The sequence below is a fragment of the Lagopus leucura genome, unplaced genomic scaffold, assembly GCF_019238085.1.
Source record: "Lagopus leucura isolate 7727_CA_CO unplaced genomic scaffold, USGS_WTPT01 Super-Scaffold_100157, whole genome shotgun sequence".
NCBI classification, from domain to species: Eukaryota; Metazoa; Chordata; class Aves; order Galliformes; family Phasianidae; genus Lagopus; species Lagopus leucura.
Window position 1 is genome coordinate 34,919,490 of NW_024962334.1, and position 24,705 is coordinate 34,944,194.

Below are 24,705 nucleotides of genomic sequence, written 5' to 3' on the forward strand. Positions count from 1 at the left end.
ATGTTCAGAGACAGCGTGAGAGATGTGAATGCTATTACTGAGATAAGAAGGGAGCAGAAGCAGAAATCTCAGCATGAATAAGAAAGCCCAGAGTATAAACACCAACTTTCTTACAAGTACATTCACACTGACAAGTATCTTATTTTGTAATTGAGTTCAGTTCAGGGGAAGGGGTCAACATACATATAGCGTTAGGTGCTATGAAGAACAAGCCAGGGTACTGAAGTTCAGAAAGGAGTAAGAAGATATCTTCCAGATCTCTTAAAAGAGCCCAGAATGATAAATCATGCAATTTTTTGCCAACAGTCATGAAACTCTATGCACTGACAGGCTGTCTCCTATTCTTGCTACATGTGCTAGTCCCTAGCAATGATGCAAACTGAACTTACCCACCCCTAGTCTCTTAGTGCACTTACGGTAGCTCAGTCTCCCTTCTACACTGCCCCAGAACACTGCACCATCCTTCTGGTGTTTATTCACATTGGTCAACAATTTTAACAAAACAGGCGTCCATTTGGAGGAATGACAGCTTCTGGTTCTTGTCTACAAGGACAAAAACAAACAAACAAACAAACAAACAAAAATCAACTTTCTAATAGAGGTAGAAACTGAAAATGTGATGTTTCTTCCATTACAATGAGTAAAAAGCAGTTTTTTGTCTTCATCTTTTTCATATATACAATTCTTTAATTAATTTTTAGGAGATGTTTACAACGTTTCCACAACTTTCCAACAACAAAGGTGCAATTTTTTATTTCTGCATTATTATTTCTATTTTGATACTGACAATGTCAACCATTTTTTATAGGCATTGTTACTTTAGGAGAAACAGAAAAACTTTCCTAATTCACATGCCCTCTCATTTCATCAAACATACCTACACCATGTTTTAATGGAGACAAACTGGACGTGCTCTCTTTTGGTAGTTCAAAATCTCTAAGCACAGGCACAGATCTGTCCAAGTGTTACACTGATTTGAGACACCACCTGGACAGGAGTGGCATAATAAGCAGGTAGATGCATAAATTAATTGAAAATGTTCACAACTGCCATCACACTCAGGTATCAAAGAATATTATGTGGGTATGGGACAAGTACATTCTTAATTGTTATGCTGAAACACAGCCATAAACACATCCCCTTTTCAGAAAATCCTGGACAAAACTGGTTAGGAGCTTGAAGTTATTTGTTAAGTATATTTGAGAAAATAATCCGCTCATTTTCAGAGAAAAATTATCAACCAAGAGATCTTTAATGTCTATCATAGTTTTAAAACAGAAGAAACAGGGTTTTTTTTCAAGAGCAAGCTACATTTGAAATACTTCCTGCAAAAATATTACCCTCAAACCAAAGCCACATCCTGCCTTTGTGTGTCCTGCAAGAACTCTCACAGTTGCCACTGACATAGCTTGTGCATAGGAGCTCTCAACCCCAGGAATATGAAAGACTGGTAAAGCATATAATTCTGTCTGATTGCTTAAGCTATCAAATGACTTTAACTTCTGATGGGTGAAGCTTACCTTGCTGCCACAGGAAGCTCTATTATAGCACTCAGAAGATTGTGCTACTGGGCTAGAATATAAATGTTTTTTGGCAAGGCGATACTCAAGCTATCATACAGGGAAAGTATGTCAGTATTTAATAGATTAATTATAACCATATTCTAAAAATAATATGAACTGTATATTGCAACTGTGCAAAGTAGAAAGTTTATTTATTCAGTGCAAGGGGAAGTGAGAATTCACTTCCTCTGACTGAAGTTAAAAAAAACACTACCAAAGCTACTGCAAAGTTCCTTTTTCATATATTATTGATTCTATTAAATTCAAATAGAGCTCTATTCAACTTGTATTTTGTGGAAAACTATACCATCAACATCATCTGGAAAACACTATTAACTTACTAATCTACCATCTGCCTTGTATTCCTGTGAATAGTGTGAGATGCTAGTCTTGAGTAAAGGTGATGGGCCACCTGTGGATTAATATAATTCTTATGCACCATGGGAGGACAGACTCAGTTCATCTTTTGTTTAGCTTGCAGATGTTTGATTTCAGTCCAGCAGCAACTACAGGCCATGAAAAGCTTCCAAAGGAGAGAGAATAGAAAGATCAAGCTCTCCAAATTCTTTACAGTAATATTCAAGGTTAGGTGTACCACACCTGATAGGGTATGTACTACCATTCAGATAATCCACAGTTTCACTGAGGTAGAATTTCTTGTACTGTTTCTTATACAAATATAACACAGTGTTCCAAACTGACCAATATAGGACACTCATACAAGGCCCTTAGCCTCAAATTTTTGTATTACATGGACCTTTTCTGTAGACTTAACTCACACTGCTGTGACCTAATTCATCAGGCTTATTGGGACCTGTGAGAAAGGATCGTCTGTTACCCAAAGTCCAAAATATTGATGCTCATTTCAAAATGCAGTGTATTTTTACATTAATGAAAAAATTAACACAGACAGATGGCTCCCACTATTTTCTGGTGACATTTATTCTAAGGCATCGTGAAATAGTTGTTAATGTCGAGTAACTTTAAAATATGTTAAAAATCAATAGTATGGGTAGAATGTTCTTTTTTTTAAGGTTGTCTAATGTGGTACCATCTTTGACATGCCTATATATATATATATATACACATATATACTTATATAAATAGGAGGCATAAATTTAACTGCTTCAGAAATGAGTTGAAGTTGTGTTGCCCCTTATTGTAATTGCACTAGGAAAGGGTTAGTATGTTACATCAGTATTTTTCTTTACGGGGTGTTGATATTCACACTCTCCCCACAAACACACACTCTCAAAAGTCAAGAAACCTCACACTTCTGCCTTTCTGCAGAATCCATAAATAAGGCCTGAAAGTACTTAAGGTACAGCAGTTCAGCAGTCTCCACCTTAGTCTGAGCTAAGAAGTGTGAGCTGCTCTCTGAGTGCTCACACAGACACTAATTCTGGTACTTCAAAGATAAATACTATTAGCACTTTATTTGGTTTTCATGAGGTCTAAAATGAGAACAGTGAAAGCTACAATGCTACAATGGGGACAAAATTAGGACAGTAAGAATCATTCGGGGGCAGAATGGGGGGGGAGAAGGTGGAACCAGATGATCTTTAAAGTCCTTTCCAACTCAAAACTCAAATTCTATGATGGCTTGTGCAACCTACTGACTCACTGCTTATGTGTATGCAAGTGGGTGGGCATGCTAAGATCACTAAATAATATTTTCAGACAAGATAGAAACTCACAAGATCTGTCACTTTTACAGAAGAAAACCAACACTACAGAAGTCCACAGGATACATGAATCCTCTTCAAGAGAGCCAGCAGAACTAAATACCACGCCTCTGTATCCTTACCATGTACCAAAAAGACCTATCCCATTGCCCTGTGTAGATTAAGTTTATGAAGTGGTTAGTACTGAAAGACAAGTGCTCCCTGTGGCTCTCATTTCTTTTGTCTGGATTTCCATCCTCTTTGGAACAACCAATAAGCAATAACCAGGTCTACAGAGGGCAAACAGCTACTAATTATAGTGGATATTGTAATTACATATTGTATACTGTGCTTTTCTGAATGTAATAACCAGAATTTTAAAGCTAGCAGGTATGGTGCAAGACACATTGAAGAAAAAAAAAATACCACTATCAATAACAAAAAAACCATATTCCTTGTATAAGAGCTTGGCGGGTAGAGGATGTCACATGGCCATGCACTACTCCAACTCAAGTCCTAAGTATGAAAACAGCCTGTTGGGAAGCTGGTTTCTACACCACCCGTATCTACACTTCTTCATTCTCCAATGGTCGAAGTGGCACAAGCTCCTGGGATGGCAACTGGACTTGGGAGGTGAAGTAACAGCATCAGGTAGAATTCCATTTCTCCATACTTAGCCTGCCAGAGTACTGTGTCTTTCCCAGCTGTGAAGCTAACAATAGATACTTGTGCTGGTCACCTACCAAGGGGGATTAATGCAGCACATCCAACCCAAAACAAATTCATGAATTTAATATTCATCTCCCCATCTGGATCTTCTGCTTTAGAAAAAAATATAGGTCTCAAGGTGGAATTTTTCCTTCAGTTTGTTGTTACACTGATGGGAAGTAAGTAGTGGTGGTGCAACACCTCCACTTCTCTCTTCTTCGTGTCAGAAAAGAAAGCACAGTTGGTTTGTAGTGCCACTTTCTTCATCTCACCCCTCACCCTGTATGTACACTGTGCCCAGCCAAACGCTGTACAGTGTGGCTCTAAGTGACACTACATACAGGAGCATAGGGGTATGATCAAACGACCAGTGCCAGAGGTGGCTTTCACACCGCTTCACATAGGTTGACTTTCAGTGGAAAGAAACTTCAAACTAATATACTACACGTGCAAATCTCATTTTATCAATGACAACATATTACCAATTGGGAAAAATAAGTGGATATGGAAAAAAACCACAGAGGAAAGGAGTGAGTAAAGAAAGAGTTAAATATCTTGAATAAAATACATTATTTACTTCTGGAATTCCACATCCTTTTGTCTCTACAGTCACTTCGGTATGAAATTTAAAATCATTGCTTCTATCATAGTTTGTCATATATGTGAAATCTAACACGCAGCATTAATAAAATCAAATGTCCAATTTAAAATAATGCTTCTGATTAAGATGACTTTAGTATGCATTGCTTTCAGCAACTGCAAAATGCCTGACTTGTAAAACTAAAGAAATAACGTTAATAATAAGTGCTGACATTTTCAAATGAAGACCCCAGGGTTATAATTTTCTAGTTAATAATAAATAGCACTCTCAATAAGCTAGATGATATTTCAGTTTTCCATTTAACATTGACAGGATTCCTTTCAGGGGTGCAAACAATGTCATTTATTGTAAGATTAATAAAGCTAATAAGTTATGGTAGTCAAGCTTTTCCTACTACAGTTGGAATTTTTGTTAGACATTCAGCTCTTGCAGAGGTGAAGAGGGCTGACTTGAAGGACAGAAAGCAGAGGCAAGAAGTATGGATGTGCAGAGTGATATTTATACATGAGAGCTGGAAAATTGAGACCTGATCAAAAACTCATTGACCCAAGCAAAAAAATCTCTCTCAGGCACATCTAGCTTTTGAATCAAGGCCTTTGAAACTTTAACAGTAAAGCCCACTCATGTAAATCGTTGCCTGAACATATTCTCACCATGGAAAGAGAAGCCACTGACTAACCTGAAGGCCTGTTGTGTAGAGAGGAAGTAAAGTAATGGAAAAAAAAGGTGGAAATCTATCTTCAAATCATCCATAGTGCACAGAACTGTAGTCACTAAGCTGTGGTCATAAACTTCAAAACTGTTTCTGTCTGAACTTTCCGTAGTTAAAAGGGTGGATTTTCCAGCTCTCCTGCTGAAATGCTGCTGAAAACCTCATATTCAGGTTTTCACCCACACAGAGATTGGGTTTTGCTTCTGGTTTTCTGATGTAGGAACAGATTCATGTAAGCTTTCCTAGGAACATTTACAGAGAGTAACTCACAATTCTGAGTCTCTAACAGATAATATCTTAGTTGTTTTATAAAAATAAATTTTCAGAATAGCTCTACTGCTCTTAAACTTCTTGTCTTTCATGCTCTTTCTCACAAGATAGTTCTTGACTTGAGGTCACTCTGATATACCAATTGTATCTCATCTTAATGATTCCTGATAATGCGGTGTCTCAGTAAGAGAATTCCTCTGGTTAGCTGGTGCATTGTTGCCTGAACTAAGGCAAATAACTCCATTCCTAACATTGGTCTCCTAAGTTAGAAAGCACATTTAAGAGTGAAAAGGATGGAAGGGCAAATGGGCAGAAGGAAATTGATCTGTCTGCATACCTGCTCTTCAGCCCTTGAGTTTTAGCTGTTTTTTTTTTTTTTTTTTTTCCTTTCTTTTTTAACCTGAAGATTTATGTGATGTACTTGTTAACTAGTTCCATATTTAGTTTTACTTAAATTTGTCTTACTATGATTTTTCAAAAGCTATTGCTGGTAAGTGCCCACATGCAAACTCAAATGAGAGCTTTCCATCTTTCTCAGAGGAAGTTTTACAATGTCCAGTTCCTCCACACCATTTTATAATCACAAAGGATCATTAGAAAATGCAATAGAATTCATTCTTATTGGAAGAACATACGACCTGCTGCTTACATTTTCTGATTTCAGCTTTACCCTCCAGGAAGATCCCAAGTTTTCCAAATGCCCTAACTTACATCACAGTTTGACACGGTGCTGTGATTCACTTTGCACTAATTGCAGCCTCAGGATTTCCTGAAAGAACAGTCTTGGTGAAAGACATAATCTGCTATACCTCAGGGGAACTTCCCATCACTATGCCAAAGAATTCAGTGTTTACAGAGGGCTACTTGGAAGGAAGATACTCCAACATTTAGAAATCATCTGCTTTAAATTAAGCTGATGTTTCTTGTTGCTGTTTTTTGTAGCTTGTTTATGCCTTAAACTCTGTGATCAAAGTGTTCATTTTTCCAATTGTTTTGTTTCAATAATAACCATTAAAAAAATCTTGCTTTTCATGTGTTTTCGGATGACAAAAAATAAGATTCATAAACAGATCTTTTTTTTTTTTCTTATTTAACTGTTGGCCAGTGGCACAATAGCTTGGCTGTATTTTATGTATCTGAACCTTTCCATTCATAACAATGAGGCTAATTCTGCATTACTCACGGCAGGTAAAATCCCAGACGTCATAGTGTCACATCTGCCCTGTGAGAAAATGAAGGTCAGCCTTAAAAGTCACATAGTTATTAGTGCATAAAGTGATGTCAAGAAGACTTAAGGATGTATATCTGTAGTAAAATATAACATTTTTGTCAATGGCATTTGGGTTTCACAGCATTAAATTTGTTTCTGTTCTCTTTCAAAAACAGATGTTCTGCCTTAACTCTAAATTATCCTCTCTTAATGGAAACTTACATTACAAAGAAATACAATCCACGAGAACTGTGCAGATCAAAAATGTCCCAAATCTGAGGGTATATAATGATAGCATATCTACCCAGTGATCTACTCTCCAGTGATAGGAAAAGAAAAGGAACAATTTGTGATTGCATGCATTAAATCTTGAGTCATGCAACTGCTGTGAAACACACTGTTGTTACGTGGGTGGGGAGCATGGTTTGTCTTTCCATTAGGAAACAAAAAGCTTTTGGAGAAAAGCACAAGGCAAGGCTGGAATTCAGGGGAATGATTCTGCTGTAAATTCATTTTAGCTGAGAACTGAGAAAACAAATTAGGAAACACAACATATTTCTACCTGCTCTTGCTAAAACACTGTATGTCACTAACATTAGGACACATTGTTAATCAGGTCCATATCTGCTACAGCATTTCTCTCACCACATTTCTTCCTTACGAATACATGATGGCCTCCACCCATTCCACTGAAGCACAGTGCTCTCATGCTCCTGAATACAGCCCAAAACCTCAGAGAGCATTCAAGCATTCAAGGTCTTCTGGGATTTCCACGATTTTCTCCTCATTTTCCAGATAGGTGCCTTTCCCATCTGCACTGTTCCATAGAGAGAAAGATGCCTACCTGTTACAACCAGGTATAAGGAGAGCAGGAAGATACTGCCATTCAGCGTTCCTAGTTGTATTTCAGGACACTCGGAGAGGGCAGGAATGAGCAAAGCTAGACATAGGAAAAAAAAAAGGCTCATTTGCATCACCAGAATAAATGTTTTCTGCATTATTATATAAATGCCTTGGTCATGTATTATAAGAACAGCAAAATAAGTGAAAAACCATTACTGTAACCAGGGTGGGGCCTTATTACTGGTAGATTACATGCAGAAGTGAACTAATGCTTTTTGGCAGCAAAATGCACTATCAAATGTAAGTCTTTAAACATGTGCAACACATTCACTGCTGAGTGCTGATTGCAAAATTGACCTTGGGATGGTTTAAAAAACCAATTAATTGACAATGAGCATTTTGAAATTACCTCTCTCCTTAGTACTGTAATGATCCCAAAAGGCAAAAGAGCAACTGCAAAGAATGTCAGCAGTGAGAATACGCAGTACCCTCGGAACCTGACTCCCAAACTGATGAGTTAATGTTTAGTAACTCTGTGATTATTTTTCAAATACTAGTAAGTTTGTCAGCTATGGATGCATTTGTGCCTAGCCAAAGATGTAGTTCTGACCTCAGCAAATCTCTGCTAAATTACAGACAGCTTCTCAATGAAATAATGTATTTTGCTTTTTTGCTTTGTTTTGTTTGTTTGTTTGTTCGTTCTTAAGCAACAGAAGCTTAAGAACAGCGTTCTGTTCCCTAAATGTGTTCTGAAGTACAGCTGAATTGTGTCAGTTGGATTTTTTCATAGCAATTACCCCTTAAAGCACTGACACATGTTTGCTGTGCAAGATGTGGTGGTAATTTAAAACGTTACCATCCTTCTGCCACAATTATTTTATCTCAAGCAGTGTTGGAAGTACAGAATATAGGATTGTTTCACTGGTTTGTAGCAGAACATGGTGATTTAAAATAGAATCATAAAGGTTGAAGATCACTCAAATCATCTACTCCAACCATCAACCCACCAATCCAACCATCAACTGTCTTTAAACACAAGGCTAAGCTAAACCACCTTACAATGTTTCTAAATTTACTTTGAAATAACCATATTGGAGATGGAGACATCTTCATTTATGCTCACTGTGCCACACTGTCAGCTCCTTTGATACTGAAGAAAAGATCAGCTAAAAGCATTGGTTTAGGAGAGCTACTAACTATGAAAATAGAATTTAAAAACAAATCAAGAGATGAGGCATATCTCCTGCAGCACTCCAAATTTCATCTTTTTCTCTTGATGCAAACTCACTGAACTAACTGATGCTTGCCTTTTATAGTTTCAGGTGGAAGACCCAGATGTGATCAGGTCTTTTCTGTGCCCCTTTGGATGGAATTTAATACGATCTGTAGGTATTTTTACTCAGTGACTTAAATTTCAGCACACCTCAAACAGTGCTTCACAATGCCACAAAGCGACGGAGAAGTGGGATGCTGTGAGGGCAACGTGCTGGCTTGAGATGGATTACAAATAAATACGCAAATAAATATATTTACAAAAAGTGCAGCCAGTCTCTCCAAGATCACTTTTCTGTCAGAAAACCAGCAGCCCGGCCTCGCTGAGGTGGCCAAGGGTCTGGGCGTGCCTCGGGCACCATTTCGCGGGCTCATCACAGCCTTCGGGGCGGCCTCGAGCCGGGGAGTCACCGCCACCAGAAGCGCCCGCAGCGGACACCCGAGAGCGGCCGCCTGCCCTCGGGGCTGAAGGCGGAGGGCGTTGCTGCGAGCGCTGGGGCGGCGCCCGCATAGGCAGCCCGCGGGCCGGCCCCACTTCCCCGCAGGCGCAGGGCGGGAGGGTTCCCGCCGCGAAGGGAGAGCCGCAGAGCCGCCCCGCCGCGCCTCCTGCTCTCAGCAGCGCCGGGAGCCTCCCGCCCTCCCGCCGGCCAAGGTGAGTCGGAGTAGAGGGAAGCGTCGGCCCCGACGGAGCGGGCGGGAGGAGGTCTGGAGGCGCCCGGCTGCGGTGGGGTGCAACGATAGCGGTGCCGGAGCGGGGAGCAGCGGAGGGCCCCGTTCCGGCCGGGGGACTCCCGCCTGTCGGAGGGCGGGAGCCGGCTGAGGGGAGCGCGGCAGCCCCACCGTCAGGCGGGTCGCTCCCCGCGGGGCTTCCGACGGCGGGCGGGGCCGCGGCGGGTGGCGGCGGTACGTAGCGGTGGGGCCCCGCGTTCTCCTTGAGGAGGCCCGCACCGCGTGCTGCCTGCACGGGAATGCCGCGAACGTAACGTGTACAGACAGTCCCCACGAGGTCCAATCCAAAGGTTTCAGCTTTGGATGAAATTTGGACGCTGGAATGCCTCCTGCCAGCAAAATACGCAAGATGCCATCACGCCGTGACACAGTTTGACTTGCTGAGGACCGTTCCTGCCCCACATTGCTCCCATCTGGAGTTGATGTGGCTCCTGCTTGTTCCCTCTTAACCTCAGCTTCTGATATTTTGGCACTCGTTTTTCCTCTTTGGTTCTAGCTCCCCTTTGTGAATGATGTGAAACCCATGTTTTGCCATCTGTCCCCAATCCAAAAAAATACCTGCTTCAAATCTGACCCCGTGAGCATCACTGTTAGCTGGTGTAGGTGTGGCATTAGCAAGGCTGGGCACACTGCAGTGCTCCATCAGACCTTGCAGAAGGCTGTGCTGGGCGACCTGCTCCACCTGTACAGGCTCCCACTTTTTCACCTTCACTGACTTTACAAACTTGTTTTCTAGAAACTTGGTAAAGAATATGAATTTGGGTTAAAACTTAGTTTAAAACAGAACGTTTAACTTCTTTCTTCTATTTCCCCTCGTGGGCTTGCTAGGGAGACTATTGCATTTAATTGTACCTCGTTCTTTGTGCAAGCTTTGCTTAAAAATGGAGATAATGTGGTTAGAAATATGGATTACAAATATCTTTGGGACGTTTAGTCAACAGAATGTTGCAGAGAGCTGAGTAATCCTTGCTTTATGTTCTTAGAGAATTTGGGTCCATCTGGGACCATGGAAAATTGTACTGACTCTGAAAGGGTATTTTTAATCATTTCCCCTTCCTTATTTCTTTTTCAAATACCTCCTTGGGTACTGCAGATACTTCTGGCATTGGGAGAAAAATATGACTGAAGGCTCAAAATAATTATTGGGCAAATTGTGTTTTAATTGCTCATGCTGGAATTTGTGATTATTTGCTGTGCATTATCTTCAAGCAGAATATGAGTCCTTTGAAGTACTGGTTTATTTAATTATCAAATATTTATTCCTGCTTAGTTTGATTTTTACTGGTTAAAAGACTAAATCCTACTATAATTGAGCATTATCCAGTAGATCGCATACAATAACTCATGCATTTATGAGTCAGTGTAGAGACTTGATCTTTCTTAACAAGTAAAGCTTTAGAAACTAATACATTTGGGGGGACAGTAACTTGCACAGGGAGGCAGCAGCATGAGCACAGGGGGCAGCTAGTTTAGCCATGGTCTGAGGTTTCTTAGGAAGTAACAAATTTCCCAAATTCACTAAGATTTTGTTTTGCTGTTTTTCACCTTTCCTGTTAGCAGAAAAGGAACTGATGTCTTACAGCTATAATTTAGTATGGAGTGAGGAGAGAGGTGAGGCTTGGTGCAGGGATCAGCAGTTGTATCTGATCTTGAAAGTATCTGAGAAGGCTACTGGTCTGGAGTGCTCCTGGAGCTGAGAGGAGGGACTGCTTCATTCAGGAGGGAACCTGTCTGTTTGCAGATCACAAATGTCCATCATTCAAGGAGGAATCTGGGAACATGGATTTTCTTGAAAAGCAGTTCTATTTCAGAGGTTCTATTGCAGGGATATACCTAAATTAGATTTTACTGCTTATCATTCAGGTCCTTTCTAGCTCACTCTGCAAACTATCGATATTTTTCTTTCTGGTAAATCTTTTCATCTTCCATTTCATAACATCTTGACTTGTTTTGTTTTATGCTTATCTGACCTGTAGTGACATTGACTTCACGTTGTCAGGTGCTGATCTGAGGCAAAAGTGAAACTCAGCTTTTTGGTTGCCTGCAACAGTATACTGTCCTTAGCTTGTTTCTTTTTGAAGACTTCTAGTGACAGTGACATGCATCCATGCAGATGACCCTTCCCACCTCCCAAAGTCCTTGCTGGACTTTATAGGCAGGGTCCTCCTCACTCAACTTCAAATACTACCATGTTAGTCACCAGAGGTTTTAGTTACCTTTATGGTCAACTGAGAAAGAGAGAGATGCTTGTCAAATTTCCGAGTTCTGCTGCTCAGTTTTAGACAGCTACTCATCATGATCTGTTAAATTGCCTTTGTTTCTCTTCACTGACTGAAAAAAAAAAAAAAAAAAGTCTAGGATAATGAGATTGGATGCAAATAATGAGATTGGATGCAAATGTTGTAGAAACTCCACCATATGTCTTTTCATGATTAGGAGTGACCCGTTTCTCCTGAAAAAGCAAATTTTAGCCAGCTTTCCTTATCATCCTGCATATTGATTCCTGACTACCCTAGATATTAGTTCATCTGCTAGAGTGGAAGTCATTACACTGTGAAAGAAACCAAGGTGCCTATGTCCTCCTCTCCTGTTAGGAGACGTTTGCACATTTGCATGAACACCCATTCCTCACCACAGCTTAATATTAATTTGTAGCATTGCTAATGAGCCGTGAATGAAAAGGAAACAAGTAGTTTTTATCTGACTTACAACTTTAATGTGGGAATTCGCACACTAGTTTGGTAATGATTGTTGAAAAATGATTGTTTGTCGTTAGTTTCTAAGCCTTTCTTTTGAAAATTGACCTTTTAGATTGGTGGCAAGCAGTCATAACTTTTGCTACCAGAAGCCACATCAGATGGCAAACATCACTTTTTCTTCTTGTTGAAAATTGATACAGCATGCCGTGAGTTTATCTTCAAATAAATCAGTGTAACAGTTATTAAGGTAAAAAGGAGTGTTTGGGGGAGTGGGTGCATTATGAATCCTAGAAGAAAAAGAAGATTCAATGTATATGAACTTTTTTTTTTCTATGCAACTTTGTTTAGAAATATATCCAGAGGCATTACTAGTCTAAGTTTTGTATCCTCAGAGTACCTGCATTTTTTACTTTTACCCTGTGTATTTGCTTGCAGTCTAAAGCAGTAGCTGTAAAGCCATGACATGTAACACTAATATCTCACTGTGTATCTGCTATCAGTGATGAGCTGACCCTTTGTAGCTAACAACACTGGCCAAGGAAAGTTCTCAGTTATACTCAGACCATTTAACTGACATAATAAACACAAAATGTTTATTTGGTGAAATTTTTTTCATCTTACCCACACCTGCCAGGAAGAGGGGGAGAATACAGGGAACAAGTCTGCAAATAGCAACAGTGCTAGTCCCTCGAGCTCAGAGAGATAAGAATCATAATCATAATGGCACTAACTGGGTGCCTTTACTAACGAGAGTTGCAAATGACTTTCTGAGTCTCCTGTTTTAGGCAAAATGATGTCTGCTAGAAGGCAGTTTGCCAAGGGAGTAGGAAAGGTCCACAGAACAGTCCCTGTCAGCCACTTGCTGGCATGCAGTCCATAGCAAATGAAAAGTTGCTTCTCAGTGGCCTTTGTTGTTTGATTTTGGTGCTCGTCTTTGGTACCCCAGGGTACAGACACGTTATTACTTTTCTTCTTCTGAGAAGGATTTTTGTAACCTTTCCAGCATTACAAGGCCTGCCCCATTCTCTTGCTTGGTGTGGGAATTTCACTGAAGCACAGAGTCAAGAAGGATGGATGGGCCCAATAAGTCCTTCTAAATGTGTTTTTGTGGAAATGTGTCAGGAAAGAAAAGAGTGAGGCAGTGGCATTTCTTTATCATGGAAGGAAAACCATACAGAAATGGAACAGTTATGGACATGTCACAAGATTCTTCTCTAGCTACATTTTCTTCCTGTTTCCTCTGTGTGGTTTAGGGCTTGCTCGTCTGTGGCAAGGCAGCCACAGCCATACCAATATAACACCCCATCTGGGTGACTCCAGGCTTCCCCCTAGCCTAGAAATCTTTGTCTGAAATCTATTACTTATTGCTGCTTCTGATCACAGTGTGTTTTGGTGAAAAAAAATACTGTGCTTAAAGTTTGTATGGTAACTTTCATTCCTTTTATTCCCTTTCTAAATTTGTCATATTGTTTCCATTTTCTGATATTTGGCATTCCTTCATTCAGTAGAATACTGGGGGAGGTGGGCAGGTTTTCCCACATTGTGGATCCATCTATTGCTTTCTCTCTCATGTGTGGGCTTCCGTTTTATGGTGGTTAGCCAGTCTGTGAATGCAGGGTCAGTCTGCCTGTGGATTTGAAAGCTAAATATCAAAATATTTGTTTAGTAGGGAGTCACAAGACAAGCCACCTATCACTGGGTGACCTGGGGATGAGGGAATTCTGGGAGTAGCTTAATGATAGCAATTGGGAATGAAATCCTTAGCCATCTTCTCCATTTCTGGGCAGAGTGAGGCTAAGCATCCAGATATGCTGGATCCAGAATATACCAACAATTTAACTTTTTTTACTTGGTGGCAATTTTTAAAAATGCAAAACAGTGTTGCTTCATCATGTTAGTTATGTACAGCTGTGTTGGATAACTGGGAAAAAAGGAAAAAAAAAAAAAAAAAAGGAAGGAAAAAACAACCCCAACATCAGCAAACATAGATTATGGGAAAGAACATGGAAGGGGATAGATAGAAGTAATTTGTCCAGCTTGCTGCCTTTTCCAGAAGATAAATCGGGGCAGTGGACATCCTTTTGCTGTGTGCCAGAAATTTGGCTTAGAACCAGGAGTTGTTTCTCCAGCCAATTCTGCATGAAGATGGCTATCATTTAAAACTTGGTGGAGAGTTTGTGCCCTCTGTATAGCTCACAGTAGGAAAATCCCCAAGCTGGACCATTCTGCAGTAAATAATTGTGACAAAGGGAAAATGAGATTACAAAGCCTGTGGCTGTGTAATATTTCTTTAATGCTGTTAGACCTAGGCCAGACTGAAGCATGTTATCTGCTGAGAGGACACTATGTAAAGAACAGAAGTGGCGCTGCTTCCTAGCTCCATAAAAGCAGTCCCCTTGTGGAGTTGACAGGAGACTCCGAAGTGAGGTCCTGGAAGATAAAAATGTCTATTTCAGGTGCGCAGTCAATTTAGTCAGCAAGTTGTCTCCACAGTGGTTAGCATCATGTATTTCAGAAGAAGGTATAAGAAATCCTTCGCTGAGAGGCACTTTGTTATCTGTTTTGAAACCTTTGCTCAGATTCCAGATTAGTAAAGCCTTTATTTTGGGCCATGAAGTATGAGATTCATCATTCATACCTATGTTTCTGTGTTGACCTGTGTTGACCTAATTGCCTTTCAGTACCTAAAGGGAGCCTACAAACAGGAGGGGAATCAACTCTTTGAAAGAGTAGGTAACAGCAGAACAAGGGGAAATGGTTTTAAGTAGAGGGAGGGACCTAGGCAGCCTGGTCTATTATTAAATGTGGAGATTGGTGGCCCTGTATGTGGCAGGGGGTTGGAGATTCGTGATTCTTGAGGTCCCTTCCAACCCTGGCCATTCTGTGATTATGTTTCTCTAGAATACTAACACTTTTTCAGCTATAATTGTGTGTAGAGAAAACCAACTCAGCAACTTATTAACTCACTGGTTTTGGTGATAAATTTTGTGGGTACACTGTGCAAATTTCCTGGAAGAGTTGTGCAGAGTTTTGGTTTCATTTAATATGCCATTCTTTTTGTGTTATAAACCAGGGCAGTATGATGCCTCAGTAACTTCCTCTGGCTCTTTATGCACTTTTTAATCACACTCCTTTCCTACTGATCTCTGATCTGGGCTACCTGTGGGTTTCAAAACACTGTAGAATTCATTCTGCTCCAAAAGGCATTTAAACATTAAGCATTCTGCTAGGAGAAGGTAGTGGTCACCTGGATAGTCAAACAGCTGGTGTTTATTTTGGTGGACTTAGAACTTTGACATTTGTGTGCTGTAGTGCAGGGACTAGGAGGTGAAGATGTAGTTTCAATCTTTTTACGTGACTTGTAAAAATACAGTTTGTCTATTTTTATCCTTACTGTTTGCTTGTGTCACAGCTCAACAATAACAGACAATTCTGTGTCTGTAACTTCTACCAGATGACTAAGTGGTTCCTGACATGGTTCCTCTCACAACTCTCCTGCATGTTTTGTCCTACTGATATCACACTGTTCCTTGTTCCTCTTTGTTGTTGTGTAGCCTTTGGTTCATTAGACTGCATCAACTCAACTGAGACAGTGTTGCAGAGATGATATTCTCATTTGTGATGCCGTTGGTGTTTCCTGTTCAGTATTACACAAGGGCTTCAAGCTTGTTTTCAGATTGCAAGTGCAGAACCTCGTTACCATGTGACTTAGGCCACTTTTCCTGTTGAAAGGGGCTGGCTTTCAGTAGTTCTTGCAGAGGTGTTAGATAGTAGCAACTCTAATTTTGCTTGGTCCCATGCCTGAGCTGCACAGGATAATCAGTTAGCTTTCATGATTGGGTGGTTTTGTTTGTTTGTTTTGTTTTAATAGTTTCTTTTTTAAGATGAATTCTGTGCTGTTGTTCTATTGCTACTGTCAGCTTCCTGCCAAGGGATGATGATTCTATCCAACAATTCCACTCCCTGAGTATTGTTCATGGGCATTGTGCAGTTGTCTTATGTAAATGTACACATTGGTTATAAACTCCAGTGACAGTGTTGGTGGATGAGGGAAGAGAAACAGATCTCATATGCCTTGTCTTGTGCAAGGCTTTTGACACAGTCCCACCCAAAATCCTTCTCTCTGAATCAGAGACACATGGATCTGATGGATGGACTGTTTGGTGGATAAGGAATTGGCCGGATGGCCACATCCAAAGAGTTGCAGACAATGGCTCGGTGTCAAAGTGGGGACCAGTGATGAGTGGTGTATTGAGACTGGTACTGTTTAATATCTTGATTAATAATGTGGGCAGTGGCGTCAAGCACAGTACAGTGGTGTCTGGATGACACCAAGGTGAGCAATGAGGTTGGTACACAGAAGGAAGGATGTCATCCACAGGGACCCTGGACAGGCTTGAGAAGTGGACCATAACACATAACATAATCACACATAAAGTGTGAACTTTATACAGTTCAGCAAGGCCTGGTGCAAGGTCCTGAATGTGGGCTGGAGCAATCCCAAGCATCAGTGCAGACTCAAGGATGAGTGGATAGAGAGCAGCCCTGCAATAATGGACTGTTGGATGAAAAACTGGATATGGGATGTGTGTTGTCAGCCCAGAAAGCTAATCCTAAGCTGCATCAAAAGAGGGTGGCCAGCAGGTTAAGGGAAGTGATTTCCCCACCTTCTGTTCTGTTGTGAAACCCAACCTCAGTACTGTGTTCAGCTCTGGGGCCCCCAGCTCAAGAAAGAAGATGGACCTATTAGAGCAGGTCTAGAGGAGGCCATGGGTATGCTCCAGAGGCTGGAGTACCTCTCCTATGAAGAGGGGCTGGCAGAATTAGGGTGGTTCAGCCTGGAGAAGAAAAGGCTTTGGAAAGAACTCATTGTGGCTTTCCAAGACTTGAAAGGACTACAAGAATGCTGGAGAGTGACTCTTTATCAGGGAGTAGAGAGACAGAGTAAGGGTAACTGTTTTAAACTGAAAGAGAGGAGATTAGGATAAGATAGATAAAGGAAATTCTTTATTCAGAGGGCAGTGAGGCATGGCACCGCTGCCCAGATAAGCTGTGGATGCTCATTGCTGGAGTCATTCAAGGCCAGGTTGGGTGGGGCCTTGGGTGGTCTGATCTTGACGGTGACTGCCCTTCCCTTTCAACCCAAGCCATTCTATAGAATTGCAAAACTTTCTTCATTCTTAAAATAAATAAAGCAGTGGGTGATTTTATTTTCTATAGAATCTGTGTGGTAAAAAAAAGGTGACCACAGTGCCTTCTAATGGGATACAAGCACTAAAGACCAATAGCAAGTAACAAAGAAGAAAACATGGCTCACACCCTCCAGTTACCAGCAACAGCACAAGTGCAATCTGTCCAGAAAGGTGCTGCTCCTTTGGCTGCTAACTTTAAATGAGGGTGAGGAGGGTCGGATCCAGGCTCCACCCCTTCCAGTCACTCAGGCGCATTGGTTGCACTTGAGCTCCCTGGCTTAGCCATGCCTTCTTACCTGGTGCTCAACCATTGGTTCCGGCCGTGACCTCACAAATCCACTGCAAGCATCTTAACAAATCAAGGTGTTTACAACCATACAGAAATCACACTCGTTAGTGACAGAGTTTGTATTACAGACCATCAAAGGTAGTTCCTGTTATGCATGTCAGTGCATGACACTGAATTATATTAATGAGATTCTACTTAGCCTGTGTAGGATTGTGCACTGGGAGACTGAGTGCAAGGACTGTTTCTTCGTTCTTGTATCTGAGCAAGGAATTTCTTTTTGGTGCCCTGGAGTCCCAGATCAGCCTTGTGAGAACAGGATAATGCACTGCCCACAAAGTCTGTTTCTCATGCAAATACAGCAAGTTGGGTAGCTTTCCCTGCATCTGCTGAATTTCTCTGTTGTTGGAGGTTAGATAATTAAATTCCAACTTCCCACCCTATAGCTCAAGACATCCAGAAATTTTCTTTTCCTTTTAAAATAAAAGTATATAGGGAGTAGACATGCAGAAGCTGAAAGCTTTGTGTGGCTCTGTTGCCAAGTTTAGAAATGCAGCACACTGGAGTTCTGTGTTGTTGGACAGGGCTTCAGGCTGCTTCTTGTGGAAGAGTTGGAGGTCCCCTCAGAGGGTCACCCGAATGGATGTAAGTGTGTCTTTGGAAATGCCAACGAAGCCTATGACAGAAGAAGTGTCCCTCAGACTCAAATGTTGAAGGAGAAGGCAGAGCAAATATGCTGAAATCAGACTTTTCTTGGGGTAAACTGAAACACAAAGATGTTAGCAGTGCAAAGAGCTCTGTTATGCACCAGTCTCTTACTTTAGATTTAAATGACTTTTAAGAGCCAAGTGGCTGCTAAATCTCACATTGAGAAGGTAAAAAAAAAAAAAAAAAAAATAGGACAAGAAGGTCTGAGGGGCTTGTAGTAAGTGGCAATATGAATAAATGTACTGATGAGTCAAAATGCAATTAGTTGATATTTCTGTTTTATATCAACCTTGTGAGAGTTTAATATGCGTGGAACACACAGTGAGACTTGGTGGTTAAAATAGAAAGCTGAAGAGAATATGCACAGTAGGTAAACAGTGTGAGAAATGTGGGAGTATTAAAAAAAAAAAAAGGCAGCTTTCATCAGGAAATGAGAGCTCAGTGCAGATCTGAGGATGTGAAATTTGGGGGGAATAAACCAAGGGAATACCTTTTCCTGTTATTGGTGTCCATTCAAAAGGGGGGATAGAAGGCTCAGCTTAAATGTCAGTCACATTAAAAATACGTTTGATTCAGATGTTTGCCTTTCCAAATGCCCCTCCTAAATCTTCTTATTCTTTACAACCACTATTTCCTCTTTTTATTTTAATTCTCTTTTCTCTGCTTGAAGTCTTTTGCATAACATGGGAAACATGGTGAAAGTACTGACTTTTCAGTTTAGTTCATAGTGATTTTAAGAGTTGTTATTAGTAGTGCTATATACAGGATAGCTGCAGATATTTTAGAAGATACAAAGGAGGACTGAGTCTGTAACTCAGTATTCTCCTGGGAGCTTAGGTAATTTTTTTTCCCCTTTTTTGTTAATAATAGCTTAATACAGCTGCAGGTTTCACTTTGAGTTTTTGGTTTGAATAACTTCAAGGCTATTTATAAGTAAGTTAAAAAAGAAAAAAAAAAAGATTCTTCTGGTCCTATATGCAGTAACATCTGCCTTGAATGGGCTAGTTCCCATGTCTGGTTGTTGTTTTGTCTATTTGTTCCTTCTGAAGCACGGAGAGAAAAGAAATGAGAATGGAGAGGAGTCCTGAATATGATGGAGCAAAGAAGAGAAGAGCAGACAGACACACTTGAGTTCCCCATTCTGGGCATTCATTTTACTGTCTTTTGTTTTTCTAGCTCATGACAAAATCTGCAATGAATTTTGAAAGTTCTTATATTAGTCTAAGAGATCATCCAGTGTGTTTTCACATAAAAATATTTTCTTCACATTTGGTGATGGGGATGTTTAACTTTTCTTCCTAAAAGAATTTAAGAGAAAAAGACAGAAACAAGTAGGAGGAGTGGCTTGGTGATGGGTTGTCATGATAGATGTCAGCTCATGGGAGGTGACACTTGAAAGGGACAGACACTGACACACTTCCTTCTTAATGCAAGTGTTCTGGCCCACGTGCCTGAGGTGTAAAAAGCCCTAATGTTAAAATCTATATGATTGGATGAGAAAAAATCATTAGTGACTAACTCTGATGTGGAAATGTAAAATTCATAGCGAATTATTTGCACTTAGCTTTTCCATACAATCATTTTATTTCCTCATGAATCAAATGAGTCTGAATATTCAGAAAATCATGTGCTTGCAAAGAAGATATGAATTTATTAGTACCTTTAAAAAAGAAACCAGTATAATCTGGTTAAACTGTTCTGTAATACAGTATTCAGTGCTCTTTGTTGGCTTTTTTTTTTCAGGAAAACAATTTCAGTTGGTTCATGGAACTAGTCTGATGTCTTGTTCCTGAAAGTAAAACTGAAACAGCTAAACACACAACAACATACAAACAGCTACAGCTGATAAGGTCCTCAAAAGTCAGAGAAAACAGAAAGGTGTAAAATATTTGTTACTTAACTACTGATGAGACACTATCAGTACAATACCAGTATGAGCTGCAGCTCCAGTTCTTGTCTTAAACAGATCCAACTTTAATCTATCTGATCAAATAATTGCCATTTGCCTATCTCTTTTATGAAAATTGATTCTCCATGTACCAGATAAGCTGCTAGAGTTATTGATTTGAATATATGAATTAAGATTTAGTAATTATGCACGCAACCAGAATACTGCTGGATCTACAAAAACTGACTTTTATAGAGAAAGCTCTGTAGGATTCATACAGTGAGCCATTCAGTGTGGGTTGGTCAGCTGGAAATGAAGCAGATGAGATGACTTCAGCTTTCCATTTGCTCACTCATGTGTGACATGCTGTTAACAGCATTCAGTTCCCAAATCTTTAAGTCTTGGATTTGCAGGACCTAAGAGAACTGTGCAAATTCAAAGCCTTGCTTGCAGTTGCCTTGCTTGCAGTTGCCTGCACCTTGTTTAGGTGACACTCTTTTACACTACTTCACTTCTTCCAAAGGAACTTATACAGGAGAAAGAAGAAGGGAATTATAGCAGAAACATTATTTCCCTATGAATGTCATTTGGCACTGTCCTCAAATCCTGACTCATGCGGCAGAAGTCACCATTATCATGCAGCCCTGTACATGCTCTCCTTGTCTCAGTGCTCTCCCTCAGTTGCTTTGAGGTTGGATAAGATGGAAGTTCTCCGAGTCTACTAGTATTTGAAAAAAAGTAGTGAAAAATATTGAGACAAAAAGTTGGTTATGTACTTAGTCATAACCAGATCCTGAACAAGATTACACCCAGTAAACTCCAGGGGTACTTGGCATCTCCAGTGGAATTCTGCATATCCTCTGGTTTTGACCATTGCTGGCTTTGGAATGAATTTGTGATGATTCATTGCCTGTGGATTTTTTTCTTTCAGATGGAGCAAACATGTGATGATATAGATGAAATGTTCAGCAATTTACTTGGGGAGATGGACATGCTGACCCAGGTAAATCATTTTTTTCCCAATCAAAATTCTTCTGAGAAACCTTCAACTGAATTTCTCTGCCTGACATTTAAATCACGTGGCCTGTAGAAGAAGGGAATATCAGTGCAGGCTAGATAGTTATTGACATATAACTGCTTATGAAAGATGCTTTCTCAAAAACAAGCAAACAAATAAATAAGCAATTTATATCCTTCTTGGACTCAGTCCCAAGAAGGTGAAAGATTCGGAGTTTGAATCAGAATTTTCAGTTATGAATGCTTTGCATACATGGGTAAATGAGATACAGCCTGCATATCATTGTACACTTTGGAAATAAAAACAACATTTAATATTATCTTGAGTGTATTCATGTAGCAATACAAGTCATCTTTAGATATGCCAAAATATTAAGTTACAGCTAGTAACAAGCAGTTCAAGGATTTATGGAGACATTATTTCCAGTGCAGAATACAGTCTTGAGAGGAAACTATAAAACAGCAGGAGCCTATTTCTAAACCTAAATACTTCCTGCAAAGCCTGATAAAAGAGAATTTTTATTTCTAAAAGACACAAGCTCTGTAAATTTGTTGTACTTTAATATATGCTTGTTTGAAAACACTTAAGCTGTTGTCTTAGATTGTGTGAATTTGATTGCTTACAGCCCCTGTTTTGAGATATCTTTTCTACAGGTAATTCCCAATCTTGCCAAATTAAATACCAATAATTGTGAGTCACATAATGGGGATTATGCTTAAATAAGTGGCTTTGTATGAAAGCCAGGATTCAGTATTACTTTCTTAGCTGTCAGATCCCAATACTTTGCTCCTTGATAGCTTTTCACCTTCTTAAGAGCTTTTTGTGGTCATGTATACTCAATATTTGTGTATGTATATAAAGAGAATTTCTTTTAGGGTAATTTCATTTCATTATTGTGTTTTGAAAACTGACAAAAGGCTGCCTGTGATAAATTTTACTTCCTCAGACAAGGCATGACATCATGTGTGCAGGGGGGAGAGTAAGAGTGTGAGCTTCTCCACTCAGTGGTGCAGATGGGTCAGGATGTATTTCTAAAACCAAGACTGACTCTCCTCCTCCCTAATGTGCTGACATCACCCCTTCCCTAAACTCACATGTGCTTCATTCCTCCCTCTCCCCCTACTTACACCAAGTTGATTCTTATGAGAGTAAGTATTAACACAATAGCAGTGTTTAAAGTCATCAGTGGTTTCCAGCTTTGTACAGCTTGAGAAGAAACCAACATGTCTTGAGTACCCACAAGACATCAATAAGTGAAAAGAGTTCCAGGAAAAACATTTATATTAATTTTCCTGAAAAATAGCTCTCAGTTTCAGGCAACTCAAAAATGTAAATGCCCCAGTACAAACTGACAATGAACAAAATGTCATACTGGAGCTTGTTGGATAAATGAAGTAATCCTTCCATTGTGTGCAGTGTTGCTAAGATCTCAACTGGGAAATTTTGTCCAGTGTTAGCAGTGCGTTTTGAAGAGAAAGAGAATCAACTTGAGAAAATCCAGAGGAAGGTAATGGGAATTATGAGTAAAAGAAATACGACTTATAAGAAAAGATTGCACAGGGGTTGTTTAGTCTAGAGGAGACTGCTAACAATCTTAAAATACATAGAAGTCAGCGTCGTAGCAGAAAATTTGTTTCCCCATGTCCACAGAGAGTAACAGTACAGGTAACAGCCTTCAGCTGCAGCACAGGAAGGTTAGCTTAACCTCTGAGGAAAGGTTTGATGACAGGGATAGCAGTCTCAGCAGAGAAGCAGTAGAACAGTGCAAGAAGAGATGCTGGATTTCATCTGATTGGAAACTTCAAAAATGAGGTTAACAGTACTTTTGTCAAATGTGTCCAAGGTATAACTGGATGGTAGTGGAACAAGTCTAGACAGCTCCTTGAAATTCCTTCCAGTCTTGTCTATGGTGTTTGCTTGTTACAGCTGTAATCTTCTTTAATGAGGAATAGAAGTGGAATTTATCTCACTGTATGCACTTTTCCTAAAATTAAGAAAGTATTGCTTCTATGCTTGTTTCCTAAACTGCAAGCCACAGACTAGAAATTCTCTATTTAACTATGAAGATTTGCAGTTTCCATTGCAAACAGCAGCATGTTTTGCTGTTGGTTAGCTGGTGTTATTTGTTTTCAAACATCAGGAGAAGACAAAACCAAGATTTATATTAGTAAATATAATGCTAGAGCAAGTGGCACTGCACAGCTCAAATCTGTGCGTGTACGCAGCTAAATTTCACACACCTCCACCTCTCTTCCCAAAAAACTCAAAAAGCCTTTCAAAATGAGTCTGGCTTTTCAGTGTCTCTGTTGGAGGCCGAGAGAGTTGAAGTTGTTTGGTTTAGAGAAGGCTCTAGGGAGACCTTGCAGTGGCCTTCCAGTACCTAAATTGATCTATAAAAAGCTGGAGAGGTACTTTTTATCAGAGAATGTAGTGATTGGACAAGGGGTGATGGCTTTAAAATGGAAGAGAGTAGATGTAGAGTAGACACTACAGAAGAAGAAATTGTTTACTGTGAAGTTACTGAGACGCTGCAACAGGCAACCCAGAGGAGCTATGGATGCCCCCATTCCTGGAGGTGGTTGAGGCAAGGTTGCATGGGGCCCTGGGAAATCAGGTCTAGAGGGAGGTGTCCCTGCCTGTGGCAGGGGACCAGAACTAGGTGATCTTTAAGGTTCTTTTCAACCCAAACAGTTCCATGCAACAGCCCCAGCCTGTGCTTTTTCCCAAACCATGCCCAGCTGTTGCCTGACAAGAGTGGCGTTTGCATGGTTTGACATTGTACTGGGAAGTATGCAAACCATTGAACACCTGGTATGAGACGGTGCTTTGGTCTTGTCTGTCTTCAGTTTATCAGTCTAGGAATAATCTCAGAAACTAGCGTGTTCCATTCTGTTTCTTGAAAAAGAATTGAGTTAAACACATCTTGGTAACTAATTGACAGATGTTAATGTCTGTAATAGTAGTTATATCATTAAAACACTTTCCTTTTTCTTTTACCTTAACAGAGTTTAGGAGTGGAAAATGTACAAACTCCATCCCCCCAAGTGGCCAACAAGGAATTCAGCTTTACTGTAGGTTTTAAGGATTTAAATGGTAAGGAGTTGAATGGACTCATTCATTTTTATACTTATTTTAAATACCTCACAGCAACAAATGTGACGAAAAGCTTCAAACACCTCTGATCTAAAATAAAGTATAGAAAAAAGAACTGCTTTGCTGGAGCAGTGGTATGTTTGTGTGTCTCAGTTTAGGAAACTTCAAAGGGACCAAGTGTTTTTAAAGGGACGTTGCTTGGTCTTACAGAAGAATCAGACTTTTTACTATGTCTGAGTGTAGAGGGAAA

The 24,705-nt window shown here is 40.2% G+C and overlaps 1 protein-coding gene across 2 annotated transcripts in view; it reads left to right on the forward strand.

Moving 5' to 3' along the window:
- The first annotated feature begins 9,418 nt into the window (after positions 1 to 9,418).
- LOC122189269 (amyloid beta precursor protein binding family B member 1 interacting protein) overlaps positions 9,419 to 24,705 on the forward strand; it is a 59,420-nt gene continuing 44,133 nt past the window's right edge. For both annotated transcript variants that reach the window (XM_042888240.1, XM_042888241.1), the window contains exons 1-3: positions 9,419 to 9,494; positions 21,276 to 21,347; positions 24,368 to 24,455. In XM_042888240.1, coding sequence (XP_042744174.1) covers positions 21,276 to 21,347; positions 24,368 to 24,455 — 160 coding nt within the window. In that variant the 5' untranslated portion in view covers positions 9,419 to 9,494. The remainder of the gene's footprint in view (positions 9,495 to 21,275; positions 21,348 to 24,367; positions 24,456 to 24,705) is intronic.